Source organism: Salvia hispanica, chromosome 5 (genome assembly GCF_029641045.1).
Source record: "Salvia hispanica isolate PSC_SH4W2 chromosome 5, Shi_PSC_v1, whole genome shotgun sequence".
Taxonomy (NCBI): Eukaryota; Viridiplantae; Streptophyta; class Magnoliopsida; order Lamiales; family Lamiaceae; genus Salvia; species Salvia hispanica.
This window is the reverse complement of record NC_142696.1, coordinates 48,153,700-48,177,368: the sequence shown is the minus strand read 5'-3', so window position 1 is coordinate 48,177,368 and position 23,669 is coordinate 48,153,700. Positions and strand designations below refer to the sequence as shown.

At 32.5% G+C, this 23,669-nt stretch overlaps 2 protein-coding genes and 1 long non-coding RNA gene across 3 annotated transcripts; 2 read left to right on the top strand and 1 right to left on the bottom strand.

The window, feature by feature from the left end:
- Positions 1–46: 46 nt before the first annotated feature.
- LOC125187112 (protein THYLAKOID FORMATION1, chloroplastic-like) lies at positions 47–2,480 on the bottom strand. The gene is made up of 5 exons (XM_048083633.2): positions 2,158–2,480; positions 1,335–1,602; positions 869–1,085; positions 487–602; positions 47–346 (listed from the first exon to the last, which is right to left on the bottom strand). Exons 1-5 carry the CDS (start codon positions 2,351–2,353, stop codon positions 262–264), a joined length of 882 nt encoding a protein of 293 aa, XP_047939590.1. The 5' UTR covers positions 2,354–2,480; the 3' UTR covers positions 47–261.
- A 3,189-nt stretch (positions 2,481–5,669) lies between these two features.
- Positions 5,670–6,788, top strand: LOC148926953 (uncharacterized). The gene is made up of 2 exons (XR_016130365.1): positions 5,670–5,789; positions 6,350–6,788. It is a non-coding gene; the product is annotated as an uncharacterized LOC148926953 (long non-coding RNA).
- A 3,125-nt stretch (positions 6,789–9,913) lies between these two features.
- Positions 9,914–10,465, top strand: LOC125190432 (uncharacterized). Its single transcript, XM_048087747.2, has one exon. It carries the CDS (start codon positions 9,973–9,975, stop codon positions 10,240–10,242), a length of 270 nt encoding a protein of 89 aa, XP_047943704.1. The 5' UTR covers positions 9,914–9,972; the 3' UTR covers positions 10,243–10,465.
- Positions 10,466–23,669: the final 13,204 nt, after the last annotated feature.

Sequence of the window (23,669 nt, the reverse complement as noted above, 5' to 3'; positions counted from 1 at the left end):
GTGAAGTATGCTACTACAAAATTAATGACGATTAATGGCAGTCTAATGAATTATGAACAAAAATTACATTAATTTCAATAATAGAATGCCAGCTCTCTTAACATTTTTTTTCTTAAGAACTCAACTCTTCTACTTTACAGCAACCTATCATACAATCTGCATCATCTTTGGATAAAACCAATCTTAATTATATAACAGTTTTAACATCAAGGCTAGCATTACACACCTACCATGATGCAGAAGTCGAAAACGTGTCGTTCATCAGACCAGTGCTCCTCCAAGCATTTTTTTGATAGCCTCGTTCGCGTTTTGGGTTGCAGCCCTTTCTTCTAATTTCTTCTTCTCTCTGACATTCAGATGCAGAGGAAACGCGTGAGAATCATGTGATACGGATGCCGGAATAAAGATAGAGCAATGGGATATTTGGAAATGGAAACAGAAAAGAGATGGATCTCATTCAGCCCCTTTCAGAGAGGATATTTTCACCTGTCGACGTATTCCCGCAACAACTCTTTGGCTTGAACCAGCTTTGAGAGAAGATTGCGGTAGACGTCAAGGTCGCGATCAACACTTTTCTTGTTTACGTTTAGAGCAGCACAAAGCTGTTGAATTATAAAGAGACATTTCAGACTTACACCCACTACTTACCAATGTATTCAATGATATATTAGGCTTTTCAAGTAGGAGAGAAAGCAAGAGAGATATAATCATGAAATGGTAAACGATCATCACTTTTTACCAGTTCACAACTATTCAGCATCATTACTAACATCCGTTTTCAGATAATCAACATCCATTTTCAGATAATCCAGACCACTTCTAAGAGGCATCATAAAAAATTCATTGAATGTTAAGTTCAAACTTTTACCTTGTCTAAGATGGTTGGCTCAGTTGCATTTGACAACTCAAGCAAGCGGAAGAGACCGACAGCAAAGAACCGACTGTAGCTGAAATTTCCCTTGCTCCCTGCTCTTTCTGAGATGTCCTTTAAGATGTCCTCAACTTCTCCTTCTCGAGATGCAAAATCAACTAAAGTAGCGGCTGATTGAGAACGAGCCCATTCTTCTACCTTCTGGGCATCAGCTCTGTAACAAAAAACTTACTTTAATATGCCGCATTACGCACTAGGATCACAGAAAGATAAATCGTACTTTCGCATCGCATAGGTATGGATTGACAACAGAATTAACATTCTACTTAGATTGCACTTCAACCATTTTGTACAGATAAATTTTATCAGGTAAATTATATGAATTGGAAAAACACTTGCATCAAATAGTCAGTTCAAGAGTGTTTCGCATCAAATAGTCAGTTCAAGAGTGTTTCAAACGAGCCTGTATTGAGCAGGATCCTCATTTAGAGCCTCAACATAAGCTTTGAAAATGGCCTCTCTATCTTCATTACTCGGGTATCCCTCCATGAGCTGATCATACACGGTAACAAAACCAAGGGCAAACACCGGATCATACCGGTATGACTTCTTGTACCTCATCAAGTGCTGCTGTACAATCAGCTCCTGTAATACTGTATTATATATACTCGGAATCGGCCTCTTATATGCCTTCAAGAAATTCAACTTCGTCTCAGCAACCGTAGGGGGATCTGAAAGCAATATCGATACGATGTCTCAGAATGACTAATTGAGAAACAAAACACCAATCTACAGCAAAAAGGTTAAATGTTTCCCTGCTGATTATAGATTATCCTCTCTAATACAATATAATGATCAATATATGCAACAATCACCAAGCATTTTAACATTTCTGAAACAATGTAAGATTATGTGGCATCAAAATGGTTGAGTTAAAGGTGAGATTATTGGATATCAGTAGGGAAACAATCATAGCCTCACATAAATTGAAGTTTCCTATTGAAGCAGAAGCTATAGCAGCATTTCAGTTGTCAATTCAGCATTACAATCTGAGTAAATCAGGAAAAATTTGCCCAACCTCCCTAATTTTGCCCTAGAATCTAAGATTTGGTAAATTTTCATCAATGAATAGCTCCAATTTCTAAATCATCATCAAAATAGCTGATGCTCTTAGTGACCTACTTTACTAAATCAAAATTGAAACAAATCACACAATAAACAATAATTTACAGAAATTAAACTACACAGAAAGCTGAAAATCCGTAGAGATGGAGAATGGAGCTTGCCTGCGGCGGAGGACATGCAGTGAATCGCCAAACCGTAGCGCAAACTCCGGCACCGGAGCTTGCCGGAACCGCCGGGCGAGCGGAGCTTGATAGAGCTGAAATTCGACGCGAAACATCGGTGAGAAGGTGGAATCGGGAACTTCCGGTCGGGTGAGTGAGCTATTGAAGCAAACGACACCGATGCAACGGCCGCCATTGTTGAATTTCGAGGAAGCAATAGGGAAAGAGGGAAAGCAGTTTTCCGTTTCCGATTGCTCTCTTTAGATTTGAGGTGTCAGGGATTGCCCAATGGTGTTTCGCCACGTGGATCCATCGTTGTGTGAGGGTGACCTTCTCATGTGTGGTGGTGTTTGCTCTATATTAGTACTATTAATAAAGCCAAAATACATTTAAGTTGAAAACTTATTATAATTTGATTATACCATTTTTTTTTATAAATCTGGAGCCTGCACAATTGTAAGAGAGAGTTATGTTCAAGTAAATATTTTATTGTTAATGTGAGATCTTCTGGTATTATTGTTGATCTAGAAAATGAAATTCATGGGATCGGACACAAGTTAGTCGAAAGGCAAGAGATCTGCGACGAACGTTGCTATTACGAAATGGTAGACGAAGATGGAATCCAGAGGGTTGAGCGAAGCTGCCACACCGGGGGTAAGTGGCAACTCCAATGTGCGAATAGTGTTGCATTTATTGCCGAGATTGAAGCTATTTTCTTATGTGCCTTACCTTATTCCTTGTTGGCTAAGAGCATCAACAACAATACAATGGAGAGGGAGCCGTGACACACTCGGCGAGCATCCCTCTCCATTCCGGGAGGGCGGCAACGGGCGTAGGACAAGGGGTGGGGCAGCCGCCATCAGGACGGGTGCGGGCGGGAGAACAAGAGTCACTCAGAAAAACATACTCCTACTATTAGAAGATTCTCAATTCTCTTCTCCATAAATGTTAGCCTATCTTCTACTCCTCCGGCCCCCAAAGTTTGTTCCATTTTACCATTTCGCTCGTCCCACTTGAAATCTTATTAAAAATAGACATTAAATACACTCTGAATCTCCTCAATGTGGAACCCTTTTTCAACTATACACCTTCATTTAATACAAAGTCGAACAATTTTTTAAATCCGCGCCAGGTCAAATTGTGACAAACTTTGAGGTACAGAGGATTTTATTGTATGTTTTTCGATCTAAGAAGTAAGTCTCGTTCTCCACTTCAATATCTATCACATTTCCATTTATCTCTTCTAATTTCGTAGAGTAATAAAATTTGTATCGTTCACGATTAAAACTAAATTGATAGTGGACATTGAGAATACGATTATCCCTCCCATCCAAAAATGGTAAGCTAAATATATACATAATGAAAGATTTCTAAACACAATCACATGGTTTTTTGTAAAAATTATTGTCTAGATTTTATATTAGGCATCAAATTTGTTTTGTCCTATTTATACACCGAAGTGCTAACCTTTGAAGGGAAATTGATTTGAACCATCATACAAGAACACATATTTCCAAATTATTCTATTTCTTGAATACATTACTCTCAAATTACATAAAATCAACACTACTAGACAAGACTCACACAACCAAGAATTAAAATCTTCTTCTTTACTAAAATCAAATCAAGTTAATACCATATCATATCTATACACATTTTACTAACAATATGAAATAAAATACGAGACTGAAACAAGACGCTACTTAGTGGGACCCCAGCAAATGAGGTGCATGATCTTCTCAGCCTTCTCGGCTTCCCTCGCTCTTCTCATTGCGTAATCCTCATGCTCGGAATTAGATCTCCTCGCAACTCCCGAGCCACCGATCACCCATTTGGCTCGGCCAGTGTCGGCCGTGATCGACGGTGGAGAAGAACTAATGACGCCGGACTCCGCCATGCTATTCCTCTGCAACATTTTTGAGTTACTTAGAGAAATTAAAAGTAAACAAGTTTGAGTTCACCACGTATGATATTTGTAGTGTAATTGTGTGGTGGAATTGAATGCAATAAAAGAAAAACAAGGGGTTGTGGCCCCATGTTTCTAAGAGAGGGAATTTGTCACCACAAGATATATAGTGCCAAAAATCTTGGTGCTGGTTTTTTTTTCTATGTTTTTTTCTTGGATTAATTATTTAGTGTGTTATTAATGAATGGTGAACATGTGATATCATTTTAGTGGTGATGTGAATTTAAACGATGATCAACGAAATAGGAAGATTTGTACACTAAAAAAAACACGATTTACCTCCAACGGGTTATAGCGCAGTTGGCAGCGCAGAGCTGTGGTGACCTTGAGGTCACGAGTTCAAATATCACCACCGTTGGGAGACTTCCCGACCTTAATCTGCAAGCTCAGTCGAGCAGAATTCATTTGATTCCCACGAAGGTGGGTTCGGAACACCTGTGTCAAATAAAACAGAAGGTGTTTTCGGAAAACCTGTGGTTGAAAAAAAAAACGTACCGGCTTAAATCCGATTCCCCACGTCTGTTGAAGAATTTACCGACGTATGTTCGTTCTATCACAAAATTCTTTGATAGTAGAAAGTTATGTAAATTAAAAAAAAATATTGAGATATAATTTCTTGAGTTGAAAAATTAGAATAAAGTTGAGACATAAATTTGATGAATTTCAAATTTTGGGATATAAATGATAAAACCGCGAGCTAATTTGTTTTCAATCCTACCCTCTCTCTATTTTTGTGTAATCTTTAACAAAGTGAAAATAACTCTTTTTCAAACAATTATATTATATTCAATTGTCGGTGCCAATAGATTTTAGAATCCATTTATCCAAAACTACGGCTCTTTTTATTTAGTTATTTCGTCGATTTATAATTATGAAAGTGTGGGCTGTTCTCATTATTTAAAGGAAGCCCAGACTGAAAAGTACTTGTTTAGGCCTTATTTATAATTTGAGTTTAAACAAAGGCCCAACTTCGTATCGGATTTTCACTTAATATATCAGAAAAAAAAATCATAAAATCCAAAATAATGGATAAATTTTTTAATTATTTTAGAAATATTCTAAAAATATTATTTGAATAAAATATTTTACATGTACTACTTAATTTGGATTTCTCTAATTTTTTGGTTACGAAAAAGAAATCCGATTAATTTATTTTGAAAAATCGAAATCGAATTTAATATTATAATTTCATACGATTCAGTTATTCAGATTACAAATATTTTGCTCAAAAATACTCATATATCTTGATCTTACCTCGTCGGCAAAAATTCCAATAGCTTGTCTATTCTAAACAATTTATAATCACCAATCAAACATTGTAATCGCAACGGCAAAGTATATATATAAATCTACGCAATTATTTAAGTTCACAATTCGGACTTATTTTGGCAAGTTACGATTTTATAAGAATAAATGGAGGTTTTATCCGTTCATATGCTAATGATAACGGTATTTCCAAAGTGTTAACTAATAATTTTCTCTTATAAATACTCCCACAAACAAAGCATACTTAAGCACTCATCACTACTCAAATTAACTAACATTTATTTGAGAAAGATAACATTATTAATCTCAATGGCCAAGATTAATAATAACAGCCTCTTCTTCAAATTGGCTCTTGTGCTCATTCTTGTTCTTATGATATCTGTGGCTGAGAGTGTTAATTGTAAGTATTCTTCTTTACTTTTAATATTTATTACTTCATCCGTCTCCATTAAATGTCTCATTTTTCCTTTTTTGTCTGTCCGTCAATAAATGTATCATTTCTATTTTACTATATTTGGTAGGTGGTTCCACTAACTTATTCTACTCACAGTTTATTACTCCCTCTGTCCCGAATAATTCGACCCAGTATTCCATTTCGAGTCGTCCCACATAATTTGTCTCATTTCACTTTTACCATTTTTGGTAGTGGACCCCATATTCCACTAACTCATTCTTACTCACATTTTATTATAAAACTAGCACTTTAAAAGTAGGACCCACATCCCACCAACTTTTTCAACTCACTTTCCATTACATTTCTTAAAACCCGTGTCGGGTCAAAGTGTCCCAAATTATCTGGGACGGGGGGAGTATAAAATTGATGTATAAAAATATGACTCATATTACACAAACTTTTTCTATCTACTTTTTTTAACAAAGTCAAACAATTTCTTAAAACCATACACGGTCAAATATGGTATAATACTGAATTCTAAAGTCTTTCTCTTTCTCTCTCTCCAGTTGGATTTGGAAAGAAAGATGCAACTCTAGTTTGCAACTCAGTTCATGGAACAGTGAGCGATGAAACATGTTCAAGTGTGGCTCAAGATTTCAATCTCTCTCTTGATGATTTCCTCGCCATTAATCCCAATATCAACTGCGACTCGATCTTCGTTGGCCAATGGCTCTGTGTCGATGGTTCTTCCTAAGACAGTCTCCAACCACTTACATCAAACTCGGACCTATTTTTCAGTAAATGTCACGTCAATAAAAAGACTAGAGATGGTCTGACTACGATCAAACTGTCTCCACCAATAAAGAGATTTTCAGCATTTCTTAATGTAGTCTATGATATTTCGAGTTTGTTATCGTGTTCTTACATAGTTTTGTGTGTGATAGAGGTGTTTAACTGTGAAGTTGTCGCAATTGTTTACTTGCAATAAAAGTTTGTGAGTTTCATCTCGTAGTATTTTTTTTTTACTAAACACTCAAAATTTGTTGGTGAATTTTATTTCATACTTTATTCTATTCACTTGAAACAAAATAAAACAACATAAACTCAGACAAAAAAAAGAAATAGGCTATCTTGAAGAGGGTGGAGGGAGTAATATGCAAAATTCCACATTGTTTCTAACTAATAATCAAAGTTTTCAGTTGTTGTAACCATTGTTAAATCAAAAAGTAATATAAGCAATCAGTAACTAATACACATAATTTCAACCTCGAAGATAACGACGGTATAATATAAAGTATTAATCCCCATATGCTTGTACTTTATATATATTACTTGTCATTGATTAAATATTTTAAAATTCGTCATTATTGAAACCATATAAAATCGATTTTTAATTAGGTAGGCTAGCTGAGTGGTGCTCTTGATTTGACAACAATCTCTATAGATTCTGACATAGTTATTTATTTAATTATGACCTTATCAATATACTAAAACAATACTAATAATTGTTAGTTAACTCAAGAAATATCATATGAAGTGGATCTCGGTTGTCGTGATTAATATAAGTAGATATTATGACCTTTTTAGATTCGAGAGCAACAAATTAAAGTGTAAGCAATAATTTTGCAAAAGTAATCATATCCAATTTTAGCCATAAATCAAATATTAAACTTATTTTATTAAGACATAATTGTTGGGACTTAGTCAAATATTAGCAACGATTTGGATAATGTTAGGTCAATAATGTTGATGCTCATTATTGTCCCATTCATGGAGGAGCTAGGGTGTTGTCCGTTCAAGAGTCACCGGTTCCGGTTCACAATCGAATGCGTTATTTTTTTAATCAAGAACATGTAACTCCGATTGGGAAACACCGATAAAATTCGACTAAATTTTATTTAAATTATTATATGCAAAAGTCATTGTTAAACATTTGAAAACATATTTTTTTGATCAAAAATTTGAATCTATTCCTCATGTCAAATTTTTTCTATGTTTAACCCTGATGGTGCGACAGTTTCGATCCTTCGGGGTCGTTCTTCATCTGTAATCATTGCCAGCGACAGCTATTACACCGCCTCTATTATCTGATACTTGATACTGACCTTCTTCATTATGTTTGACCCACACATTCGATTATTTTCTAAATAAGTCCATTGACAAGTATCATCACGAGTATATACTGAAGTTTTCGATGTTGTTGGAAATGACACGGGTACGTTTTAGTTGATACAATGTAATTGGACTCTTATGGGCACGTGGGAGTGACAATGATCGGCCATGGCTCAGTGAAGTTAAGGGTGGTGGTTTGCCCATGCGGATCCCACGTGATAGGTACGGACTCCAAAAACATTGCATTCATGAATTTGTGTAATTTCTCAACCTTATTGTCATTCTTTATTGGATTCTCCCATGATACAAGAACCCACAAATATAGCTATAAAAATTTATTACTACTACATTCAAATATATTGTCACGACGTGTGTTCTGTTAATGACAATTGCAGATCTATTTTTGTATGTTTTCTCAGTATATCTAATTGTAATAGTAATTGATTTGACGCACCATTTTAGAGAATAAATCACGATTATAGAAATGAAGAAATGAGGTTTTATCTAATTTTAGTAAATTTATATCTCTAATAAGACAAGACATATATGTATCATTCATTGGAACCATATTGAACTATATAATGATAATCTTGAACCAAAAAAAATATTAACCAACCAACTGCTAATATTCATCGGTGAATTTTTTAAAATACGAACTCAAAATGATTTGTCTAACTCAAAAATGTAATTTACATTCTAATAACTTTTTATAAATACCTTACTGCTATCACCTTTCTTTTTTAGTTTGTCTAACTCAAAATGTCCATTTTTTATATTTAGAAAAAATCTCTCTTTCTTTCTTCTTATTAAAATATTTAAATACAATTTTTTCTCTATTTACTCTAGCTAATTAATAATTCTTTCTAAAATTTCGTATCACTCAAGAGTATGAACCTCTCGAGTAAGACGAAAGAAGTAGCCCTTTAAATTATAGTCCATCCAAATAACAAAACTGTTGTTCTTTAAATGGTGGACAAAGAAAATGAGATTAGATGAGATGAGGTGGGCCCAATAGGAATAAACAATTGAATAAAGTTGAAAGTTGTGGGCCCATTGGGTTTGGGCGCATGATGACACTTGGTGGATAAGCTCGACGATGCCCCACACTCACTTTATTCCCGTTTCAGTTTTTTTAATGGAAAAAAAAAAAAAATATTCCCATCTCAATATAGTAGAATGCAATTTTTAGGAAACACTTAAAATTGGGAATTAAAAATGATTAAGACTTTTATTAATCCATTGGTCCTCATTTAGCTTTAATAATAGCATTCAAGATTTTGCCAAGGTAGCATTTGCCCTATCCATTAGTTAAATTAACTCAAACTTGAATTGGTCCAAAATTATTAGAAATTGATTTGATCATGATACAAAAACAAAATTATTTATATGTACCATTATCTTGCGTTAAGTACAAATCAGTATGTATTTATATAAAAGGGAGTTCGGTTTGCAAGATTGTATCACATGATTAAATTCGTAGTGTGTTCGATTGAAGAGATTCAATTCCACAATTCAATCCTAGATGAATAATCATAGGATAAATTATCATAGCTAACCCCCTATGACTAGTACAACTCAATCCTAAATTATATGTTGGAATTATTTTATCTTTATAACCAAACACCACCTTATCATAAGATTCCATATTATCCAAATAAGTGATACCCCCTCCGTCCTCGATTAAGAGTCACATTTTTCCATTTCGGTCCGTCCCCAATTAAGAGTCACACTTCATTTTTACCATAAATAGTAAGTAGGTCTCACATCCCACTAACTCAATTCACTCACATTTTATTATAAAACCAATATAAAAAAATGGATCTCACATTCTACTAACTTTTTCAACCAATTTTTCTTTACATTTCTTATAACCCGTGTCCGGTCAAAGTGTGACTCCTATTCAAAGACGGAGGGAGTACTGAACTAGAGAGGTTCCAAAATAGACTGTAATTTACCAAATCACCCCTAACCGATCTATAAATATATTGCCCCATTTGCCTTAGAACTCTCACAAATCACAAAAGAAATCCAATTAATTCAAAACAAAATCAAAATCAAAATCAATCATTCACGAGAAATGAGTTACATGAACAGAGTGTGGATGGCCGCCAGCGTCGCCGTCGTCAACGGCCACTCCGACAAAGGGCAGAAGCTGAAATCCGGCCTCACTTCCCTCCACCACGGCGGCAAGAAGCGCTCCTTCTTCTCCGCCGCCGATCTCCGCCCCTTCTCCGGCGCACTCAACACCGACATGGAAGGCCTCTCCGCCGCCGCCGGCGAGAGGATCGGGCAGGCCGACGATTCTCTCCGGCAAGTCATGTACTTGAACTGCTGGGGGCAGAGCTGACCGTCGCCCGTAGGGGTAAAACTGTAAATTCAGGGAGCCAACCGAGATGCTGAACCCGCTGAAGTGAGTCGGATCGGCCCGGATTTGGGGGGTGGAAAATGGGAGATGTCGGAAGATGGAGGACCTGATTGTAAATTTTGTAAAATTGACTTGTTGAGTTGTTTGTAGCATCAATAATGGATGGGCCAATGAGTTAATCATAGTTACTTTTTTTCTTTGTTTTTTTCTTTTTGTTCTCTTATTAGAGCCTCCACAACAGCAATAGACCAGCCATAGGCCAACCACTCTTTCTTCTTACTACATCATCAGTACTAAAAATTCACATGCCACATCATCATTTTAATCAAATAGGCTAGCCGCAATAAAAATAATTCAAAAACAACATTTACAAAATTAAATTTACGATAAATTATGGAATTAAATTTACAAGACATATACAGGAAAATTCATTCATTTCATTTAAATAAAACAAAGGTACATAGATAAACTCGTTAATACAAGTGGTGCAAATGAAAATGTAACTAAAATAGCGTATATATAGTGTTTCAAAAAATTTTAAAAATAAAAAATTGCGCCCGCCGATCGTGAGCCTGCAATGGCGGCCAGCGCATCGGCGTGCGCTCGCCTATTTTCTCGACGCGAATCGGCTAGCCGGTGCGCTAGCCGCCATCGTGAAGGCTATCAGTGATTATTGACTAAATTTTTGATAGATTAGGACAGGTCATTGCCTACTCCACTATGGAACTATTAAAATTGAAACTAGCACTATTAATTAGAGAAAAGTACTTAGACTCGAAATATTTGATATTTGCCATGAAAAATGGCCCATGTCTTCTACCAAGATCGAGTATTCGATTATCCAACTCAAAAATGACTAATTTCTATAAGTTACTTACATGAATACATCAAATATTAAATCCCAAAATGATGAAGCCCAAGCAAATGAAATTGAATCTAAATCATCCAATGGAACTGAGCGACATGTTATATACTTGTACTCAACCATCATTAAATTGGAATCGATAGCTAGGATATCTCAACTGATCTATTCTCGACAAGCGTCTAACATCCCAAGCGATCCATCATCAAGAACGCTTTAAGGAGAGTTGACGTGGTTATAGGATTTGGGCCGCTATTTGCTAGCAAGTCGGCTGCACGGTTTCCTTCCGATTACAAACGAATTTTGCCTTTGCAAAATTTAGGGACTGTTTTATTTGTTTGTTTGTTGGCTTATGTTTATAAACAGTCCCTAAATACAAGCGTCTAAATAATTTTCAAAAAATTACTATCTGAAGAAATAAAGGACAAAGGACAAAGGACCATAAAAATCATGAAGTTTGATTAAATTTTGGTGGTTAAGGGTGTAACTTTAAAATATATTATGTTTTTGAAAAATAGAAACATTGAAACGATACGAATTTTAATGTACAATTGGTAAAGTAAGATACAAGAATTGGTAAAGCAAGACATAAAAAAAATGAATAAGAGAGTAAGAGAAAAAATAATGGATCGTGAGGTTCAGATAGTAGTAAATTACTAGTATATCATAACTTGGACATTTTTTTCTATTGTCTCCCTGATTTTGACTTGGGAAAAAATATGTTCAATTTGGAAGCCAAAATACTTTAGCTTGATCTTACGCTTCACATTTTTCATACTAATTTTCCATACTAAAATCAATGGTTTTGTGAGTGATATACATCGTATTTGCAAAAAAATCATAAATTTTGGCTTTCATGTAGTACACAAATTTCTCCACTTGTTAAAGTCTTGATATAATTGGACAAAAACTTAAACAAACTTCCTGGTTTATCCATCAATTTGTCTAAAAATAAAACAATACTAGACAAATTGTTTAAGAACGAAGTGACATTAACAAAGCCTATGTTAGATTGCATTAATTGTAATTTCTAGCATATGGAATTGTTCCAAAGTCGTCTTTATATGTTTGTTGATTACTCATGATGATATATGATCCATATGCTTGATTCAAAATAAGGAATATACTTAGAAACAACGAAATATTTTTAAATTATATTAAGACGAGAATATTTTTAAAAAATACCTCCAATTAACTAGCTACACATCATTTTACAATAAATTAAACTAGAGAATGGACTTCTTTGTTCATCTTGTACAAATATAAATAATAATTACAATAATTACAGTTAATTTCTTTCACAATGCAAATTATCACACTGTATAGGAGTGAAAAATGAGGAAAAGCCGGCTGTTTTTCCCTCGTGAACACCAACTATTTTCCTATAAATAGGACCACAAATTATTGACTAGAACACAACAATTGTGGTTAAAACAATAATCTCATAATTATTAAGATAAGCTCAAATGGCTAATTACGCTAAGGCAAAGGCTTTTCTTAGCATTGCAGCTATTCTTCTTGCACTTGTTTTAGTGCATGTTGCCGAAAGTCGAGTGCTTCCCAAATGTGAGTCTATTTATTTATTTATTTAAGTCCATTTTATTTAATTTGTGAGTTAATTATAATTTGTATATCCAATATTTTTTGGTAAAAAAAATTGCATAACAATTTATATAAAATTTAAATAAATTTGAAGATTTTACAAAAGAAAAAAAGAGTTTATAGGGGCTTAACTCCATGCAGTTATGCTCATAGGGTAGTGATAAAATGGAAACTCGTACTCCCCCTGTCCCATTAGAAATGAAACATTTTCCTTTTTAGTTTGTCTCATTAAAAATGAAACGTCTCTAAAAATGGAAACAACACTCTCTCTACTTTTTCTTCTCTCTTACTTTACTCTTTCTTCATTAACTCACAAAACAACATTACATAAAATCTTGTGCCGAAAAGCAAATGTTGCATATTTAATGGGACGGAGGGAGTATATTGTACAAACTCCAAACTTTTCAACATAACGATTTTGATGTCAACACAATATCAATACAATATCAACAGTGTCAACCGTTGACATTGTGTTAATATTTTTTGTTGCTGTTATTTTTTTATCTGTTGACATTTTTTAATGGTCCAAATCATAGTTTGGAGTTTGTATAATATATGAGTTTACCTTTGATTACATTCCGATGCTCCTATATATGTGTAAAATAAAACTCATAATCAAACTAAGACATGATCAAATGCAAATTTGTTGGAATTGAGCAGCTGGTTCAGATCATCATAGCAAAAGAAAACCAATTCTACTTTGCACAGAGGCATATGGAGCAGTAGATGGCGACACTTGCTTCGGCATCACCAAATCCTTCAATCTCACAACTGATTTCTTCACTACCATGAATCCGAACCTCGACTGCGACAAGATCTTCATCTCTCAGTGGCTCTGTGTCAATGGCCTCGCTCTCTAGGGTTGGTTGATCCATTGATGATGGCAAAAAATAAATGTGATGTTCAATAATAAGTGTTTGTGGGAGGGATGTTCGAGTGTTTTCGTTTTCGTTTTCGTTTTAGTTGTGGGCGGCACAGAGTGTTGGTGGGATTCGAATCAATAACCTTTAGGCCGTAAAGTTGCCTGTTTCGTGAAATGTCTGGCTACGGCACTGGTCCCGAGGGATGAATAAGTGCTTAAGTTCTAGTATATGTTTGTAGCCCCTCTCAGTCTTGTGTAATTTTAATGTAGTAAAATAAGTTGTGAAATTTGAAGTGGAACCTATGTTGCCAACTTTCCATGTATTAATGTGGACTGTCACCTATGCCACTAATTTTAATAATGTATAGTATTTATCAGTTTATAATAATTATAAAAAAAACAAACGAGCATTATGATATGCAGCTAGTACTATTACAAGTTATTAATGTGATAATGATGAATTAAATTCATCATATAAAATTAAGAATATATTTATGATTATAAGTAAACTTGTTACAATATATATTCTTAATTACACACTTCGCCCAAGAAAACTAGGGGTGTAAATTCAATTCGAAACTTATGGGTCTTGGATTAGAAGATATTAAGGACATTCTATGTATCAACACGGCAACACCTTATATATTTCAGACATTATCAATTCTTGATTATTTGATGAGTAAATGCCAAATGTGGTCCCTAACATATGGCCGTTTTATCAATTTGGTCCTTAACATTATCATTTTGATTATTTGGTCCCTCACAAATAAACTCGGACCCGAATCGGTCATCACTTAACAGAACCGTCAAAAAATAGACGGTGATTGCAATTTGACTATATTAAATTACTAATGGTAATTAATTATACCTAATTATAATTCTTAATTCCTATTAAATTACAAATTATTCATTTCATTTTGCAACTGATACTATCTTTTTTCCAATTTTGCTAATAGGAAAAGAATTATAATTAGGTATAGTTAATTACCATTAGTAATTTAATATAGTCAAATTGCAGTCATCGTCTATTTTTTGACGGTTCTGTTAAGTGAGGACCGATTCGGGTCCGAGTTTATTTGTGAGGGACCAAATAATTAAAAAGATAATGTTAAGAACCAAATTGATAAAACGGTCATATGTTGGGGATCACATTTGGTCTTTACTCTTATTTGATATGATTAAACTCGTCCCATTACACAATATATTGACATGGTCAATGTTTCTTAATAAGATCGCAATTAGAGTATATACCTTTCAAATTTCAATAGCACTTCATGATTATGTATTTATGTTCAATTCAAAAGGTCCGTGACTTGCCATTGGTTGTCTTTTTTGTTGAGTCATTGATTGTTAATTGAAGCTTTTTTTTATCAACGTTTTGTTCAATCGCAAGGATATTTTTATAGTTCATACTATTCCATAACAAAATGATATACATAAAGTAGAAGCAAAACTCGGGATTAATTTATTTAATCATTCCAATCGACATGATAATAAAAGCATATTAAGCTTAATTAAGTCCAATTTGCTACTTTCGTAAATTTGGGTCCCGGAGGATACTTATTTGAGCGGAAAAAACCGTCACTTCTGATGCTAAAATAGCATCTTTCACTTCTACAAGCATCTTTAAATTCATTGGTATTAAAAACATTAAGAGACTTTTCTCTTCCATTCCACGAAAACTTACATGTGAACGAGGTCATCCACGGAATCCGACAGAAAGAAAATGTGAACTCTTTGCCGAAATCGAGGCTTTTGAGTCCAAAATCGTCGTCTTTCGATGAGCAATGGTAATTCAGAGGAGGCGATTGGAGATCATTGTGAATATAAACATGCGCTTTTTCAGTAAGAAAACAAGCTCTTGTACATGAAAAAGTCACGAGAAAAATTAACAAGTATTTCAACATCTTGAATTTATTTCTGTAGCTATTGATTGGTAGTTTTGGGTATGCATATTCTTGTATATATAGTAGTATAGGCTGGAAAGAAAATCTCGATCGACGACAATAATTAAGGAAAATCCAATTTACTTGAACGTCCAAATAAGAATAAATGAAGGTATTTTGTAATAATGAGAAGAAAATCATTCAATACAACATAGTCATTTCGTTATTTCAGTATATTTTAATTAATTATTGAGTTGTACTTTTTATTTATAGACCTAATTGTTTAATGGGTAGTGATTAGGAAAGTTTGATTTGGGAAAAAATATATAGAAGATATGAATATGGATTCTCATATTTCTTAATTTATCAATCGCACTAATTATGCGTACACACTTTTTTTTAAACATGCAATCCTCATATTTATGATGACAACGTGTTATATGTCATCTTTTTTATTGCATTTATTTAAGGACACTTGGTTAAATTTTTTAAAATATTGTAATTTCATGGACTCTAGTACTATATATTTAGTTTACATTTATCTAGCTAACAAAATAATGATATAATGGATTTCTTATCAAATTTGTTTTATAATTTAATTTATATAATTTTATGAAAATAAATAGCTTTATAAAGCATTTAAATTTTTTATCTGATTTTAATAAAATGTAAATATTTAGATTTATAACATTTGACCAAAAATAATTACAGAAAAAATAATTACTCCCTCCGTCCCAAGATAAGTGACCACAAACTTTTTGGCACGGGATTTAAGGTAATGAGGCTTTGTTAGTAAAGTGGAAAGTGAATAAAGTAAGAGAGTTAATAAAGTAGAGAGAAAAAGTAAGAGAGAGAGAATACCAAAAAAAGAAATGAGTCACTTATCTTAGAACATCCCAAAAAAGAATATGAGTCACTTATCTTGGGACGGAGGGAGTACTTTATATTAAATTTTAATTTTTTTCTCACATTTTATCAACAAGATCCTTTATAAAATACTTATTAAATATTTTAGCTCAAGTCACTATACATGTAATTTGATATATAATGTATTAATACTAATTGAGTTCCAAATTTTGATTTTTAAAAATCTAATAGTATTAATATTAATTTTTTTTCTTTATATTCTTTAAATTTGGAACCTTAAATTCAAACCTCAATAAAAAGTTTCACATGTTTTTAACTCATCTCTTTAATATGTTAAAGATCTGTCAATTATATTTTTCGTTTTTCATAACAAAATATACATAAAGTAGAAGCAAAACTCATATAAATCAAGGGATTATTTTATTTAATTATTCCAATCGACATGATAAATAGCTATAAAAGCATATTGTACTTAATTAAGTCCAATTTGCTACTTTCTGGAAATCATTGGGTCCCGGAGGATACTTAGATGAGCGGTAAAAACCATCATCTCTGACGCTATAATAGCATCTCTTACTTCCACAACCATCTTTAAATGCATTTGCAGTAAAAACATTAAGAGACTTGTCTCTTCCATTCCACAAAAACTGACATGAGAACGAGGTCGTCCACGGAATCAGACAGAAAGAAAATGTGAACTCTTTGCCGAAATCGAGGCTTTTGATTCCAAAATCGTCGTCTTTCGAAGAGCAATGGTACTTTAAAGGAGGCGCTTGGAGATCATTGTGAATATAAACATGTGATTCATCAGTGACAAAACAAGCTTTTTTGTGCATGAAAAAGCCACGAGAAATACTAACAAATATTTCAACATGTTCAATTTGTTTTCGTAGCTATTGATTGGTAGTTTTGGGTATGCATATTCGTGTATATATAATACTATAGGCTGGAAAAAAATCTCAATCACGACAATAATGAAGGAAAATCCAATTTACTTGAGCGTCAGAATTAGCATAAATGAAAAATAATTCAATACAACATAATCATTTCATTATTTTAATATGTTTAATTAATCATTCAAGAAAATCATTCAATACAACATACTACTTTTAATTATCATTATATCCTAATTGTTTAATTTAGATCATTCACAATAGATTCCCATTTTAGTTTTAGTATCTTCAGATCATAGGCCATGATGGTTAGAGCATTTTTCATGCTATTAAAAAAATATATAGTTCTTGAACTTCACTAATTGGAAATCTGTGAGCCACAATCGATTAAAAAAAGATGGAGTATAAAATATATATATATAGAAGCAAAATTGCTCAAATAAATCAAGGGCTCAATTTATTTATTCCAGTAAACATGAATTATAGCAAGGAAAAGCATATTGACCTTATTCATTCCAGCCCTAATTTCTTAAAACCTTTTCATTCCAGCCCCCTAATTTCTTAAAACCTTTGGGTGGATAATCACGAGAGAGGTAAAAACCATCTTCTCTGATGCTATAATAGCATCTTTTAGCCACACAGTGATGTAAATAATCTATTGCATCAAAAACTTTTACAGAGTCGTCTCTTCCATTCCATAAAAACTGACATATGTATCTGGTAGATAATGGAATCGGGCAAAAAGTAAATGTGAACTCTTTGCCAGGATTAAGGCTTTTGAGTCCAAAATCGTCATCTATTGATTTGCAGTGAAATTTCAGAGGAGGTGATGGGAGATCATTGTGAATATAAACGTGTGATCTTGATGTAAAAAAACAAGCTTTTGTCGTGTATGAAAAAGCAAAAAGAAATATTAACAAATATTTCAACATGTTGAACTATATTTGCAGTTATTGTTTGGTAATTTAGGATCTGCATATTCTTACACACACATATATATATATATATATATATATATATATATATATATATATATGTAGTATGCGTTAGAAAAAAATTTATCAATTAATGACATGATCATGTTTACTTCTAGAAATAGAATAAAATCAAAAAAGTTTTAATTGAAACAATTAATAGAAAATCAGTTAATTGTAGTAATTAAAAAAAGCTGTGATCGTTACAGTTAATTAATTGATTTAAATGTAATAACTGATCCAACATAATGTTAATTTAACTGTAACCTTTAATTAATTGTAACAATTCTTGAATTTAATTGTCAACTCTAAAATCAATTAAATCAATAAAATGTTGGATTAGTTGGTATGCACTACTTAGTATTGTAACAATAAAAAACCAACTAAGTGTGTGTGAGTTGATCAAACGATAGTGAGGTTAATGCGTGAGGTCAAAGGTCTCAGGTTCGAGTCCTCCGTGGCGCGGTCTTTAAATTTAAATTATTTATCCATAAAAAATAAAATAAATAACCAATTAATTAATTGAAACCTGCCATTTAGTAACGGAAATATTCGCCACTAATCATCATAAGCCCGTATTAGTGACATACACATTTGCATCACTAATTTGTACTCTCTCCTTCACATCAAAAATATCATCACACTTGGGTGATGGCCTCATGATATTAAGAGATGTTTGTATGTTAAGCAAAGAGAAAATATATTTTTATATATTAATATATGAGAGAATTTTTTTTAAAATGAAATGCGATATCTTTCATAAGACAACCTAAAAGACAATCTAAAAGGAGAGATGAAATATCTATTATGGGACAAACATTAAGATCATTGTTTTTGTTTTAATTATTATTATACCTACATCTTCAAATAAATCTCAAATCAATAACTAATAAACATTAAATAAAAAAATTGTGATGAATAGGAACATAGCTTTAGTATACTAGTTAAAACAAGTAGCAAAATAAATATTCCATCCGTTCCATGTTACTCGCACTTTTCTATTTCCGCTCGTCCCAAATTAATTTAATTATTCTATTTTAAGGAAGAATTAGAAAATTTAATTAATACTATTTTATAGTTAATTAAGTGTTTTCTTATTAAATGATCTTTTATTACATTTAAAAATATTAATTTAATTATACTAAAAATCAATCCCAAATTTACAACCTAAAAAAGTACGAGTAACATCGATAACAAAAAGATATAAAAAATTATGCGGAGTCCTATATTTGTTTAACTTCACTAATTGAAATTTGTGAGATACAGTAGATAACAAAAAGAGATAAAAAAAATAGAAGCAAAACTCAAATAAATCAAGGGCTCAGTTTATTTGTTCCAACAAAACTCAAATAAATCAAGGGCTCAATATATTTATTCCAAAATACATATGAATCATAGCAAGGAAAATAATATTGACCTCACTTAGTCCAGTTTGCTACTTTCTTAAAACCTTTGGGTGGATAATGATTAGAGAGGTAAAAACCATCATCTCTAGCACTATAATAGCATATTTTACGAGTACAATCATTACTATCTTTAAAATAATTTGCAAGGTAAACATTGATAGTTCTGTCTCTTCCATTCCACAAAAATTGACATTCGAACGAGGTCTTGAATGGAACCGGACAGAAAGAAAATGTGAACTCCTTGCCAAAATCGAGGCTTTTGATTCCCAAATCATCGTCTTTCGATTTGCAGTGGACACTCACAGGAGGCGATTGGAGATCATTGTGAATATAAACGTGAGATTCTACGGTGAAAACACATGCTTTTGTTGTGCATGAAAAAGCCACAAGAAGGATCAACAAATATTTCAACATTTTGCTTTTTTTTTGCTGCTATTGGTTAGTTGTTTAGGATCTGCATATTCTTATATAGTAGTATACGTGATCTCGAATTCTCAATCAATTACAATAATCAAATCTATGCTAGAATTAGAATAAATCAAATTAAAAGCTGTGCCACAATTAGATGAAAAGCATCTAATCCAAATATATGTAGTCATTCAAATATTTTAGTAGTATATTTTTAATATAAACATATATTTTGTCGACGATTGCTATTTAATTGGGCAAAAATGAGAAATGATAAAAGATATTTTACTAGTATTTTCAAGATTTTTAGTATCGGTTGGTATGTGCTTAGTTGTCAATATATACACACCTAAATAGATGATTTAATTCCATAAATAATTATTTTTTAACTTTGACATGAATATAGCACTTGTCGAGGTCTTAAATTAAAAACTAAAGGTACAAAATAATGATTAGCCAAGGATCATATAATGAATCCAAAATGGTCGTCCTTCGATGAGAAGTGGAATGCTCATTGTTGTCTTCTCATGATTATGTTCCTACTTATATATATGAAGTCTTTATTTTTTATGTTAGTACAAGTTTTTTTATAGCTCATCGCCATGGCAATTGGAGCATTTTCTTACTATAAAAATTCTATATATTTTTCGTGAGACACACCATAATAAAAAGATAGTATAGTATAAAATAAATTAGAACTAAAACTCAAATAAATCGAAGGGTTTATATTAATTTATTTATTCAATCCAGAAAAGCATATTCTTGAACTTAATTAGTCCAATTTGCTCGTTTCATGAAATATTTGGTTCCCGGAGGATAATTATATGGAGGTAAAAAAATCTTCATCTATAAAGGCACAAAAATTGAAGAAAATATTTAGTGGTCATGTTATATATACCAAGATTGCAATCAAATTTGATATGTGATATCTATACATTTTATACATGTGAAAATATATAGAATTCCAATTCCAACTTGATACATAAATTACGGAAACATATTTAATTTTTCAAAAAAAGGAAGCTAAAATGAATTATGGAAAGTATGCTAAATTTATTGATAATCACATATAACGTGTTACAGTTAAGGGTTTGATTAACAAATCGTATTCAAATCTGGTTATAACGTGTTGAGGCGTTATGGCATTGATCGGTAACAGCCCATAATAAATCAATAAGTAGAAGCAAAACTCAAGGCTCTATTTATTTATTAAGTAGGAGTCTTACGGAAATAGGCCTCCTCGACTCGACTTGTTATTGTAAAACTCAAATAAATCAAGGGATTAATTTATTCAATTTTTCCAGTCGACATGATAAATAGTTATAAAAGCAATAGCTGTAAAAGCATATTGAACTTAATCAAGTCCAATCTGCTACTTTCTTGAAATCATTGGGTCCCGGAGGGTACTTAGATGTGCAGTAAAAAGTGTCACTTCTGACGCTATCATAGCATCTTTTACTTCCACAACCATCTTTAAATGCATTTGCAGTAAAAACATTAAGAGACTTGTCTCTTCAATTCCACGAAAATTGACATGAGAACGAGGTCGTCCACGGAATTGGACAGAAAGTAAATGTGAACTCTTTGCCGAAATCGAGGCTTTTGATTTCAAAATCATCTTCTTTCAATGAGCAATGGTACTTCAAAGGAGGCGATTGAAGATTATTGTGAATATCTACATGCGATTTATCAGTAAGTGCACTAGCAATAGGGGCCGATCGCAAGAGCCGGTCGATCAGCCCCCCCATCGGCTCCCATTTTGGAGGGAGAGCCGATGGCCACTCTTTTCGGCCTCCACACCTTAGCCGATGTATCAGCTAGGTCGATTCTCTTTTTCTTTTTTAATTCATTTATTATACAACTCCATTTCCCACTAATTATTCACATTTAATCTCATTTTATTTTATCTCACTCTACATTTTACTTCTCTCTAGTCACAAATTTTTTAATGTTTTTATCAATAATTTTTAGTTTATTTGTATCTGTATTTTTTATAAATGTCGGATATTTTCTTTTTAATGAAATTTATTTCATATTGAGTTGTCTTTAATTTATTTATTTTGCTATTTTATATCATTTTATTTCAGACTAATAATTAAAGTTAAAATATAAAAATAGTGTTGATGTGGAAATAAGATGAGCTCTGGGATAAGCTCTCGTTGCAGGGAGATAGGCTTTGAGATGGTTTGCTGACGTGGCAGGAAAAATGGAAATAGGCTTTGAGATTGGCTCCGGAGATAGGTAACCAGTGCTAGTGCTCTAACAAAACAAGCTTTTGTTGTGCATGAAAAAGCCACGAGAAATTGGAAATTTGTGAGATACAATCAATGACAAACGATATAAAGTACATATAGAAGCAAAACTCAAATAAATCAAGGGCTTAATTTATTTATTCCAATATACATGAATCATAGCAAGGAAAAGCATATCGACCTTAATCACCAGTTCACTACTTTCTTAAAACCTTTGGGTGGATAATGATAAGAGAGGTAAAAACCATCATCTCTGACGCTATAATAGCATCTTTTTGCTATACAGTGATTAAAATAATTTACTCCATCATAAACATTAAAAGTGTGCTTTCTTCCATTCCATAAAAACTGACATGTATATTGGGTATTCAATGGAACCGGGCAAAAAGTAAATGTGAACTCTTTGCCAAAATCAAGGTTTTTTAATCCAAAATCGTCATCTTTCGATTTACAGCGAAACCTCAGAGGAGGTGATGGGAGATCGTTGTGAATATAAACGTGTGATTTTGATGTAAAAAAACAAGCTTTTGTTGAGTATGAAAAAGCCACAAGAAATATTAACAAATATTTCAACATGTTGAACTATATTTGCAGCTATTGGTTGGTTATTTAGGATCTGCATATTCTTACACATATATATATTGTAGTGTGCGTTAGAAAAAAAAAATCTCAATTAACGAAATGATCATATTTACTTCTTGAATTAGAATAAATCAAAAGGTTTTAATTGAAACATTAATAGAAAATCAGCTAATTCTAACAATAAAAAAAGCTTTAATTGTTTCAGCTTAATTGATTTAAATGTAATAACTAAATCCAACATATTATTAATTTAATTGTAACCATTAATTAATTGTTACAATTGTTGAATTTTATTGTGAACTTTAAAGTCAATTAAATCAATAAAATGTTAGATTAATTGGTATGCACTACTTAGTATTGTAACAATAAATAGCCAACTAATTAGTTGATTTTAATGAAATTTATAGAGAATCAGTTATACTACAAAAGCCGTTATTAAAAAGCTTGTTAATCTTTAGTTATGGATTTGTCTGTCACTAAATTACCAATAGGATCACCAACTGAAAATGTATAACAAAACTTTTTAGTGGCTGCTGTGGTCATAAGTCGGTATTAGTGACGGACGCATTTACATCACTAATTTGAACTTCCGTTAGGTCAAAGATATCATCACTAATAAGAGATGTTTGTGTGTTAAGTAAAGAGAAAATATATATTATTGTATATTAATAAACGAGAGAACTTTTTAAAAAGAATAAAATATGTCATCTTTCATGAAACAACTTTGGGAGATATATAAGGGAGATGAGACATCTTGTCACGACCGCGCTTTGCTAAGGATAGCATTACTCGGTAAATCGTGACCAGGGGAGGGA